The following is a 13,129-nucleotide window of genomic DNA, read 5'->3' as shown; positions in this document are numbered from 1 at the left end:
ACTAGGAAAAATATAATGTGCAACTCGAGTGCAAAGTAGGACACTGCCCGGCAAGCTTTTAAAGTTCTGAGGCGAGAGTTTTAAAAGTAAATTGGTTGGTCTCCATGGTAACAAAGAACAAACCCACAATGTTTAACTGTAAACATTGATTTCACATTTCCATACAGCTGGTTCAAACATATTAAATACTGCACGGATACTACTCTTTTTCAGATCAATTATCACTAATAGATCAATTGGATCGGGTGGATTAAGGAGTGAAGAAACAGTTGAAACAAACTTAATAATGCACATTTAATGAAATTGTGGCAGCATTTTACAAATGATCCTAAGACAATCTAAGAGTAACTATGAACCATGTTCGGACATTTCTCCAGAGTAGCTTTGTGATATGACTGAATAGGAGCTCTCTGATCGCATTTGATGCATACAACTTAGAAAAATAAATTTTAACATTTCTCCCAAACAGATAAAATCTTCAAATGAGAATCGTTCTTTATAAATCATCTCTCATTATACAACCTGAACTACAATCACTTTAATGTGAGTTTAGCTGCTCTCACAGTACTTCAATTCAACAAGGATAACCAAACAAAAAACGCACTCTGTAGTTAGAAACTGCGATTTAATCGACATTACAAATCAGTTTTCCTTACCGAACAATACGAGTATCTATAAAATATAACACTACTTAAGCTATCTATACGACTCATTTGAGCTATCATATAAATACAGTAATTCAAACGATCCGATCGGTCTAGGAGTTAATGGCACTCGTTTTGGGTTGACCGTCCAACGGTCCTATTTACATTTGCGTCACCGGTAACTAATCGGAAATTTAAAATAAAGTTTCTCATTTTACTCAACGCTATTAAACTCTAACATGATTAACATGCCCCTCACAGCGGGCCGGTTAAAATCTGTTAAGCCAAACGACACGACATACAAAGATAACACAAGAGAAACAAAAGTCGACGGTAAGCGATTGTATCACAAGGGTCACTAGTACCTCAAGCACTTGTATCTAAAGGATCTATGGTGTAACTATTCTATGTTTACGACTGGCTATGGTCCCTCATTGGCCTCGTGCTGCTGTGCAGTCCAGGCACGTTCAAACACGTCCACACGGAGCACCACGGGTCACTCACTATCTATTGACACTCCACGGCGCAGGAAATATTGTGGCAGTAATGTTCGTTAACGCTTTATATTGACTGGCTTATCATTATGTTGTAGCAAAAGTATCTGACAAAATGATGAAAACAAATACTAATTAGGGTTTTTGTGTCAAAAATTTTTCAATCTAATATAATCAAAGTTAAACAAGCTAAATCTTTCAGACACAGAATTTCTCTGTTGCAATACTTTCAGGAATCTAACTCAAAAGTTGGTAAAGTTTAACGAACATTACCGTCAAAATATTCCTCCACACTCCACAGTAAATGTACCGACCTTTAACGAATATAATACAATATAAACATAAATAACAATCACTTATTTTGAAACCTATGACTTTGAATAACTGGACTTTGCCGCAATCTAGGCAGTACTTGGTATATAGCGAGTATGAGACACCATACTACGATAGTAGGCTAACACTACTTGGTATGCCATCTTGCAACAATGATAAGGCATACCAGGTAGGCAATTGGAACAGTTCAATTACAGCACTGGGATATGCCAAGGGGATGTATGCAAATATTTATCATAATAATTGTCTTCACCTGTTTTAATTAAGTTTTTTTTAATGGTACATTGTTAAGAAAACATTTTCTGGATATATACAGCAAAGTAATATAGATCAACCTTACACACTGGTAAGAAAATAAATAGTGAACCTAATTAAAAGTATATCAGCTAAATGAGCAGGTTTCAAAAAGGATGTAAATTGACTGAAATGAGGGAAAATTGTTTAAATCACAACTTTGTTTAGAGATGTTGTACGGATAAAATGTGAAAAGATAACGAAGGTGACTAATAACGTCTTTCTAACAGATAACCTAATTTCCAATACAGAGATAGAACTTGGCCTACAAAACCTATCTTTTTTCTACCTTGCAGGTAGCTTACTAGCTAGCTGCATTGCTTAGGGTGAGCTTTAAGCTTTAACCCACCTGTGTTTATCAGTCATGTCTTATTTGGCACAAGTAAATACATACAATAACATTGATTTATATCTTGCAAGTAGTCAAAACATCCAAAGAATTATGGAAAAAGAGCTGTTATTAGTTGTGAAACTCATAATGTTGTGAAAACTATTCACTAAAAACTTTTGAGGATTCTCAGAGTATTTTACCGTAAGATAAATAGATTGACATTAAAATAATTATCAAACAACAGCCCTTTCTTACTGCTCAACAAGAAATAAATGTATGAATAAAAAAAAAATTTGTAAAACTTACCACATAAAATATTACACCCTCTTAAGTTAATCAAACGTCACATCCTACTAAGCAATACAGAACAGACACACACTTCTCTTTTAACATATTCAGACAATGGTTAGTTGTAATGACGTTAAAATTTAAGAGAAAATATATGGTATTAGTATCTTTGAGGTACTTTATTTGGAACCAGACTATTTACCGTCAAAAAATCTGGCTGAATTACTGTACAATATTGTAAATTTAGACAAACATTTTTGTATGTAAAAAAGTGATGCAATCTTCACTGTTTACGTATCAACATAACACTGAGTAAACCTCCACACTTGTGTGTTTTTGCATACATCCCCTGGACCCTGCATCAGTCAAGGAAGAGTTCAGCTTTGCACAGTGAGAGAGACAGTCCCCACCGCCTGCTTGAGCACCGCCACTGCCTCCTGATGTGTCAGACCGACCAGCGACACACCGTCCACCGCCAGTATCTGGTCACCGTGTCGCAAGCCGCCGCTGGCCGCCACACCGTGGTCAAACACTGTCTTGACGTAGATAGGCAGGTCTCCGTGCGGCGAAGCGTGGCCTCCGACGATACTGAAGCCTAACCCCTCCGGTCCTCGCTCTAACACCACTGTGCGGACTGCTGACTCGGGCCCTCCCACGTCGCTGCTCTCACTATAACAACACGTCAGGTTACACAGCATACACACTAATAGTCAAAACCAGAGATTTCAAATCATGAAAACAAAACTTAAAAATTCAAATACCGAATCTCAAAACCTGAATACAAAGCTTCTTTACCAAATGATAAAAAAATACAGGTAATAATAAAATGCATGTTATTCAATAATAACTGAATGAAATTGAATTCCTGATCCTGAAAAAATAACACGAATACAAGACTATTAGTCTTGTATTCATGTTATGACTAATACATTCCAAACCTAGAAAAAATCATTTTCTTTTAACATCAAACACTAAAATAAATTATGTCTGTAACATGATAACATGAATGTGAGATGGACTCAAGACATTTAGTGATTTAATAAAAATATTGATATGAAACCATATTGTATATACATCATTGTAGTATTAGTAGGTAGTTGTTATTGTACCTGTTGCAATTCAGAATATAATTTACTTGTTTTATCAGTGTTAATGAATCTTGAAATTCCCTAGTCAATCTTTTCCAGAGTTTTGGTGGTTTTGAGATTTGAGATTCGGTTTTGACACATCATTAGTCCACACAAACACTAACACATTGTACGCGATTCCACACTAAATGTGCGGTACTCATCACAAGGACTGATGTTTCTAAAAAGGTTGGATGAGACTGTCATTTGATATGCAAGGGTTGTCCGTAGATGAAAGTCTCCATCGACCTGCCGTTGGGATCAAGAGAACTAGTTCAAATCTGAGACCAGCAGATTTTCAGATGTAAACACTTGCAAACAAAAAACACTCAATTTTAAAACAGCGAACCCATAATCATTTTTAGGGTTCACAGTAGTGCCCCCTATATAACAATCTGGTTTGATCGTTGTAAGTAAAATATATTTGTTGGGGGAGGGGGTTTATGAATATAAATCATATGGCCATTGGCCAACAGTAGTTTTCATTGGTGGAACCAGTATCAAGTGTTGGTTGTTCTTTACTTCATCCACTCTAACAGCTGGTTTCCACACCTATGTAATTAGTATTACACATATGATACTGAAATATAATCTAGTGGTTCTAGTAATTTAGCATGAGTTTTATAATTTTATATCATCTACTTTCATATGTTTTATACCATTTAACTACTTTACAGAAATTATTTGTTTGTGTCAAAATCGTAAATTATTGTTCATATAAATGTTCTCTGTTGTGTTTTGTTGTCATTTTGTTAAATTTACAAAATTTTATACCTTGTTATGTTTGAATATGTTGTATTGTAGGTAGCACAAAATTTTAAACTGTGTTCAACATCTCAGGAACTACTTTACATTTTAGAATAATTAAAGGACTCACAATAACGATTTTTAAAAATCATGACACAGCACCTGTACATGTGATTTTCAAAAGTTTGTATGTTATGTGCAAATAAATTATAATTATCATTATTGTCATAGTAGCTAAAAGTAAATTTCTATGCTCAGTATAAATCATATTTTGTAATTAGGTTTCTTTGGGGAACAACTTGTTGCCAGTTGAAGGATGTGTATGAAGAAGAGTGTTTGAATGTAAACAATTAATTGTAATAGAGGCTTAGATAGATCACAGGAGGTTGTACACATTGGTACAATGGTCCATCAATGGATGTTCAATGTTCATAAATTTCTACACAGACACAGATTCAAGTTAAAAAAACTTTGCTTGCTGATATATGTGATTGAGACTATCAGGTTTTACTATCAATGCCCTTAATAGTAATTGAGATCATGGCCGCCCACAGGGGCTAAAAAAAATAGAAATAAGTTTAATACCCATAATGTTCTGTAATCACTTGGGTTTTAAGAAATGTATAAAAGTACGTTCATAATGGCCATTTCTTACAATGTTTTAAATTGATGTTTAAATCAAATAAGTAGTTGACTCACAAATGTACCATTCTTTTATACCTACTTTAATAAAACTCTGATGAAAACAAAACATCAACATTCTTGGTTGTTATCTAGGCTTTATTCAAGTGTAAATTTATTTCTCTTTAAATTATACAAAAAATAACTTCAAATAGCTTATTCATTTTTAATATTGGAATAAAAACTATGAGTTACCCTCCTTGATGCACAATATACTATTTGTTTTGGTTGATTCTATGTGTTACCAAATAGCGTAAAAAGATGTTTTAAAACACTATATTTTCATAAATTTTCCCGGAGAAGTCCCTGACCCCCCAGATGTTCGTTAGACCTATATATTGTACCCCCCTGTTCCAAATCCTGTGGGCGCCCATGATGGAGATGTCAGCTATCAGTTTGACATCCCTGGTTTAGTATACCACAGTCCCCGTGCAAAACTCTGCCTCAAACCCAACAAAAAAACAACCTCGACCAGCCTACACTATCCAAAACATCATCTATATCAAGGAAATGTTCACAACCGCCTTCAAACTTCCTCTATCCCTTACCCACATTTTCTACACCCAAGTACTTTAGTTCGTTCCCTTTTATCAGTAGCCACTAAGACTACAGAAATCCAATCACAGAACAAAAATCATACTTGAAGATTTTTCTTCACGTCATTTTTAACTACTATGACAAGACTAATTGTTGCATAGGAGTGAGAATTGGGTAGAATATTAATGGACAAAGTAAAGAATGTTTTGCTGTTTTCAGATTAGAACTAGCTCTCTCAGTCACGATCGGATCTTGATGGAGATCATAATTCACAGAAATACTTTAATACTTTCTTATTAAATGGCGACCATAAAAAGTAGGTATTTTAAGCCAAGTATGAATGGAGATGGAGTGTAGGATGAGTGGCATGATCTTGTAGTCTTGTTAGTGACTAAGGCCGACATTCCTTAAACACAGCTGTTAATTAATAGCCCATACAGCTAATGGCAACTAAGGGACCTACAGTTTATAGTGGAATTCGAACCACATTTTTGCATTGGTATATAAGAATTGGTCTAATTATCAGGATAGTACTGCGGATAGTCGTAGTACTCACTTGTGCGGACGTTAATCCACACCAGGGAGTATCGCATCCACAGTGCATGCCTATAAATATCCACAATTCGTGACCTCATAGTAGCTGGATTACAGGACGACACCACCCCGGTACACAGTGTTCGCACTGCACGGTGAACGTGGAATAGACTTAAGAAAATAGAAGAGTGCGACAGTGAATAACGGATAGAGAACTGACAGTATTTGGAATATCAGGGTAAGATTTAAATTTGTTGATCAATAGTGAAGCATTAAAATGTGAATAAAGAAAATGCTTGAGTTTCAGCAGATTCTGTAACAGATTCGTCTAATGTAGGCACAGAGGTGTAGTGGCCCTATTTTTCTGCGGCCTTGGTGAGCATTTCCACACTGGTAAATTTATACAACTACACCACTGTATAAACATTACACAAACATAATACAGGGGTTATTGTTTAAAGCATTAAAATGAATAACCAATGACCATACAATATTTGAATAGTTAAAAATTACATACTTACCCCTCTCCATTAACTATTACAAATTGTTACCATTGTTTACCGATTAAAAATAATTTAAATTTAATATCAATAGGTTAAGGTTGGTTAGCCAGGAAACTGTTGTAGAATACTCTCTGCTTCCTTAGATTCTTAATTGTTAAAAGAGTACAGTAGACCCTCTTTAATCCGAACCCCTGTAATTCGAACGTCCACTAATCCGAACGCCTCATTGCTGTACTCTATACACAGAACAGTAGTTATTCATTGGATACTGTATTTATTGGTATACGCACCGTAATTGTTTCTATTGTAATGTACCGTACTGTTTATTCCCTATGTCTACTACTGTATTAAATAAACACTGTATTTTCCTTTTATAAAGAATTTTTCACTTTTCCCTAGCAATTGTTATGTAAAAACAACAATATGTTCTGTAATCCGAACTATTCAATAGTCCGAACTACCCCCGGTCCCAATTATTTCGGATTAAAGAGGTTCTACTGTAAATACTACTAGATTTCAGCCAAACAATGACTCTGAACCTGTAGAACTTTGTTAATATAGGGTTTTTTAAGCATACAAAATAATAAGTCTGTGGCAGTTTATTTATGATATAAAATAATAGAACTCTTTCACTCATTGTTGTGGCTTGCCCCTGAACTGGTAAGACAAATATAAAATAATAGTGGTTTGGTTACCTTTCCTTTCGTCCCAGTTCAATATAAAGTTGTAATATCTACAGCCATGGTTTCGACGCTAGTTACGTCATGGTCACGTAGTTACTTCTCGACTTGCTAATTACGTGACCAGGAGGCAACTAGCGTCAAAACCATGGTTGTAGATATTACAACTTTTTATTGAACTGGGACGAAAGTAAAGGTAACTAAACCACTATTATTTTATATAGAACTCTTTCTCTGACAAACCGGTTAAATACATCCAATTAGATCATACACATAACAACCATGCAAACAAATCTAATGCAAATAAAGTCCTTAATATTTATAAAAAAAAAAATTACACTTAATGTACTGTTAATACAAGAGTGTGCACTGAAACAGATTTTATCAGTTTGGTTGTAATATTATTGTATTAAGGGGAATAATGTAATGATTTGTTACCTTGAAAGTGGTATTTGCAGGGTTAATTTTCCTCCTTAATTATTGTTGAACAACATTTTAAACATTGGTTTCAGAAGCCATATTTATATTCCAATACACATTCAACACAGTACTGAGAAATAGTCCTGCTATACATTACTAAAATCATCATAGAGGTCGCGTCAACTGTCCTCAGGACAAGGCGCTATGCAGAATTCTACTTATTTCGTAACTTTATGCAGGGGCGGCTCCAGTAATATTTTTTTTTGGGTATACCTGACAAGGACCAAGAAAAATTTTTGATTGGGGGACAAGAGGTTTAAAGGGCTTTCCCCGCAAAAAGGGGGAATTTTAAAATTTAAATGTAAAATATTTAGTTTTAATGCTTTCCCTTTATGTTCATATAATTAAATTTCTTTATAATTTTGAAATATCTACCAAAATTTTGGGTAGGCCTGGGCCTACCCTCTGGAGCCACCTCTGACTTAATGTATTTAATAGATTGACTTTGGTATAGTAAAAATTTGCATAGTGTTAAAAAAGCAAGATAAAAAATAAGAGCATAAGACACGTTTTGCAGGTCCTGATATTTTGAGAAGTGCCGCAGAACCTACCATTTGATTTAAAATACATGACTTCAGGACATAATTGAACGTGGAATGGTGTACAACTACTCTATCTACTACATCTTGGAATCATCTTCCGTTTCATTTTGATTCACAGGGTTGGAGTTTATTTTGATTTATCTGAATCTGAAGGAATTTTCATTGCAACATTGATATTAGTGTTATGTTATGTTACTTTATTGTGTACCTATTAGCGTTTGAATTAACCTTAATCAGGCAAGTCGGATGAACTACAGTGGAACCTCGATAAGAAGACCCTCGATAACAAGTCCCTCTTGATAACAAGTGTATTTTTCAAATCCCCTCGAATTTATTTTACCTCTAAATACATATTATTGAAAACCTTAATAAGAAGTTGACCTTGATAACCAGACTTATTTTATAATCCCCATGAGAGTCTTGTTATCAAGGATCTACTGTATCAGCCTTAGAAAAAAGAAAAAACTCCTTCAAAGTTGAATGCTATTATTCTTTGCAACAAACACAAAATAAAATAAAATATACTTATCGTTCAGTATAAATATCATAAAGAGGTAAGACAACATTCAAATTTAAACACAAATCTACAACATTCACTTTTTTCTCACAGTTGCTTACCTTGGTTTATTTTGTTGCTTGTTTCCTACAGGTTTGAGAGCATTGGAAACAATCAGAATCAGCATGATGGTATAATGTCAGTTGATATAAAATAACTCATACATTAAAATTAAACGACTGACTAAGATTACAATTTGGAATAATAAAATGAATAAAATTATTGTTAAAATATTTTTCTTGACATAAAAGGAAAATCTTGTTATCGAAGAATACTCAATGTGCAAATATGTTTGATAGAGTATTTTATACTTAACTAAATTATGACAATATTTTGACTATTATTTTTTAGAAAAATATTTTCTTAAAAATTTTCAACTATACAATAATACAATATGAGAGGAAATTATGAACTCCAATCGTATTATATTTTATAATTATAGAAACTGCTCCGTTATTTTTTTTATTTTAAATTTAAATACAATGGAAAACATATTTGTATATACAGTAACTTGATCTCTTTTCCAGTGGAGTAAAATTTGAATATTGAATACAGTTGTTTTTAAAAAAAATTTAAAAACATGCTAAAACATTTTTGAAATTTTCTTTTCCTTTGCTGTGCACTAAGTAATGCTAAGTAAATGTTGTAAAAAAAAGGCAAAAACTTTTTAATTTTTACTTTATTTAAAGTAAAATCACAGATATCGGTACTTCATTATTGTCTAACGTTCAACATACTCATGAGAAATTCTTGCATTTATATTTATGAAATGGAATATGCATATTCAACTTGTAATATATACTCTGTGTACAATAATAAAATTTACAAAAATCATTAACTAAAATATGTACATTTTAACAGTTTTTTTACAAAATAAATAGTAAAAGTAAAAAGGTAAATCATGAAATGTGGAAAAGTACTCATAAAACCATGTTGTATGTTTTATGCTAAAAACGAATCAAACACTAACTGTACCCTACAAACTTTTTATTCACCTCTTTGACAGAAACATTATCCCAGAGCAACGATTGGAAGAATGTAATTAATCTTGTAAATTGTTTCACTCCCTCTTCAAAAATTTTGACTACTCACAGGGATTAGTAATAGAAGATAAAATCTATTACAGAAAAATATACCAATGTAAAAAAATTAATATGCAATACTACCCAAAACTCATACATTACTTTTTGTTAGAACTTAGAAGCGTAGGAATACTTTAAAACCTCGATCCAGGGTAATTTGAATGAGTTAAATAAATCCATAGTTATTAGTGAAAAAATATTGCTTTCTTTAGAAACTAGAATAGGTTTCAATTTAGTTGAATATTCTTTACATTTTTTGTCCCCAAATACAGTTTTTCTCTTATCAAATTATATGTACCTAATAAAATTTTATTAAAAAAAGAACAGTTAAAAACATAAAAAAAAACATTAAAATACTTTGCAACAGCATAAAATATAGGTATAAAATTTTATTTTATATTTTCCTAGATCCAATCAGCATAGAATCAGTATGGATTAAAAACTTGAAAGTTTCCTAGATTATTGGTACTTTTTGACACTGAAATTTTACTAACAAGAAATAATAACCCACCGCTAGGTATACATGCACCTAAATAATTGAGGTTCTTATTTTGTGATAACACAAGTAATCTAATCTTACATCTCATTGACTGTAAAATTAAATACATACAACCGAAAGCTGAACAAAGTATAACATTTACTGTACAATTAAATCACAAAAATCTTACAATGCAAAATAAAGCTAACAAATTCGTTGGATCAGCCAATAAATACAAGTAAACTAAAAAAGTATTGAAAACTACCACTCAACGTATGAAAACAATTTGATTCAGGATTTGGTTTGAATATTGAAAACATTGGAATAAAATACAAAATAAACATGGTTCATAACGATAAAATAAAAAAAAAACTTAAAAAAAAACTGAAGACTGAAAAAGATATTTTGTTTATTTATTTTACTAGGAGTTTGAAAACAACATTAATGGAATGGAATCAAAAGAAAACAAAAGAAAATATACGGTATGCTTAATAAATAAAGTAACAATTTGTGACCGAACAGATATACAAAATCATTAGGCCTATTATTATTACAAATTTGTTTAGCGTTATGTTGTTGTGCTTTTTTATGAATGAACAATAACTCATTTTAAATGGTAGGCCTAATACATTTTAGAGCCAGTACTTTGTTTAGCGTAAAAACTAATAAATAAAGTACATTGAAGAAAGAAATTTAAAGTTACTTTGAGCAACTTTAAAATATAGTAAACTCTCTTAATCCAGACTAATTTGGATTCAAAGTAATGTGGTTTGGTGCAAATGCATATTAGGTTTTAAATAATTGTAATGTGAACAAAAACAGGGTTTTATAATAAAACAATATTTGCAACAAAACTTGAATATCGTGTTCTAAATTAAAAATCGAAATACTAGCTATATGCTGACATTAATGTGCAGTAGCTGTGTAGTTTACAATAGCACATCCTAACTTTGTAAAATATTTAAAAACTGCTCTCAAATCGTGTCCAGATTAAGCCAAGTCCATATTACAAGCTAGTCCCGTACATATCGGGGTTACGATACTAGGTTCTCAAATATGGAAACAGGGACAACTGTTGCAAACAAAGCTAGATAACAGTCTAGAAACAGTACAAACCATCAACAAGTAAAAAAAAACTGATATAAACCTGAGTAAGTGTGATACCACTGTTTTAGAAATCCTAACTTACAATGAAACCAAATGTTCTAAAATCACAGGTAACAAGAAAAATACTGTTTTGACACTTTCCACAAAAAATCACTTTGATTTTTTTTTGCGGAGCGAAAAAGTAGCAAAATGTCTTCGTAATCCTGAGGAAGAAGTTGAACTATCGATGATCTCTGATACTCCGTTAGTTACGACGGGTGGAGGACGCTCAAAACCCGGCCTAGGTAATTACAAGTCTACTATACAACAAAGTACAAAAAGCTTAGACTAATACAATAAAAACAATTTCTGCTGAGGACGTTCAGGGTTACAGAACAGGTCTAACTTAATGTGAAACTGAAAAAAAACAATTTCTTCTCTTTGAATTTATTTTACGCTGAACAAAATTTGTGGGTCAAGAACCACTTGACACAAATTGAAATTTCTCAAGAAGTGGACATATCAGGGAAAAATAATACAAGTGAACACAAATAAGGCCGAAGTTAAGTGTTATTTGGGTGTAAAAAAATGAAAACTTTTGTAATAATGTTTAATCATAATCATAATAATGTTAAATCATAATTGGGCTGACAGACCTTCAATAAGAGAAAATGGTCAATCTGCATTTAAGAATAACAGTAAACTCATCACTACTCTAAATAAAGCATTTAAATAAAGCATTTCAAGTTCTAAGGTAGGCCTAAATTAACTACATACGATGCAAAAGTGTAAAAACCTTAAAGCCCAAGAATACAACAAGTGTATTTTGAAACATGCAAAAGAAGTGAGGGGAAAAGTTACGAATCAAAACATAATAGGTGTAGGCTAATAAAAAATTACAAATATGTAATAAACATTATATTTATGGACAAAATAGATAGTTACAACAGAGCAACTCTTAGCCTTAAAAAATCAAATAAGTCTTTTCATAAATATCTATTAGCCTATAAGTTATTTTTTAAATTTGTTGAGTGACAAATCAAGAAAACTTTACCATTATGCTAACTACTATTACTTTTTATGATGACTCATCTGAGATAAAATCCCTGTCAATCATGGGTCTTTGACATTGATCAAGTAATTGTTTACCTAGGTGTAAAGATTGATGGATTTTGGATTTACACGAGTAACTAGACCTACCTGGCTTTTAATCTGCCTAATTTCATGGTGACTTTGCCAGCTGCTGTTTTCAACACTGCGGCTGCTTCCTCCTGTGTTGAATTCTTAAGGTCTTGTCCGTTCACTGAGAGTATTTGATCTCCTTTCATCAGTCTACCATCAGTACCAGCCGTGCTACCCTGGACCTGCCAACAACCATGCGTGTGAGAAGTACAACCCATCTGTGGTCCTATGAAGCCATGAAAACTTTCAGTAACCAAATATACATAAGGTGTACCCTCTCCCAACCTCTTCCTATTCTGATATTGATTTTACATAACTCTTTAAAATTACGGTCCTTTGAAAATGGTTTGAAGGGATGATTTTAACTACTATGATTTACCAGAAATGTAAAAATACTTAGCTTTTTAAGAAGGATATCAGAGTTGACACAGTCAAATACCTTAGAAGGCAGATCAAAGGAATTTAACAATCCCATTGTGGTTTGTGATCCATCTAAAGCCCCTGAAACCTCACCAATAAAATCTAATAAC

At 32.7% G+C, this 13,129-nt stretch overlaps 1 protein-coding gene across 7 annotated transcripts in view; it reads right to left on the bottom strand.

Moving 5' to 3' along the window:
• Positions 1 to 275: 275 nt before the first annotated feature.
• The window catches only part of LOC128996278 (multiple PDZ domain protein-like), a 318,908-nt gene continuing 306,054 nt past the window's right edge, over positions 276 to 13,129 (bottom strand). For 5 of the 7 annotated variants that reach the window (XM_054421486.1, XM_054421487.1, XM_054421484.1 and 2 more), the window contains 2 exons: positions 12,618 to 12,781; positions 276 to 3,053 (listed from right to left, as the gene is read on the bottom strand). In XM_054421486.1, coding sequence (XP_054277461.1) covers positions 2,762 to 3,053; positions 12,618 to 12,781 — 456 coding nt within the window. In that variant the 3' untranslated portion in view covers positions 276 to 2,761. Of the gene's footprint in view, positions 3,054 to 8,833; positions 8,859 to 9,837; positions 11,719 to 12,617; positions 12,782 to 13,129 lie in introns of those variants that run through there. The other 2 variants (XM_054421490.1, XM_054421489.1) reach the window with 2 other exon arrangements.

This window comes from Macrosteles quadrilineatus, unplaced genomic scaffold (genome assembly GCF_028750875.1).
Source record: "Macrosteles quadrilineatus isolate MER2022 unplaced genomic scaffold, UCM_ALF_1.0 Scaffold_6__1_contigs__length_79288215, whole genome shotgun sequence".
NCBI classification, from domain to species: domain Eukaryota; kingdom Metazoa; phylum Arthropoda; class Insecta; order Hemiptera; family Cicadellidae; genus Macrosteles; species Macrosteles quadrilineatus.
This window is presented reverse-complemented; position numbering and strand designations above follow the sequence as displayed.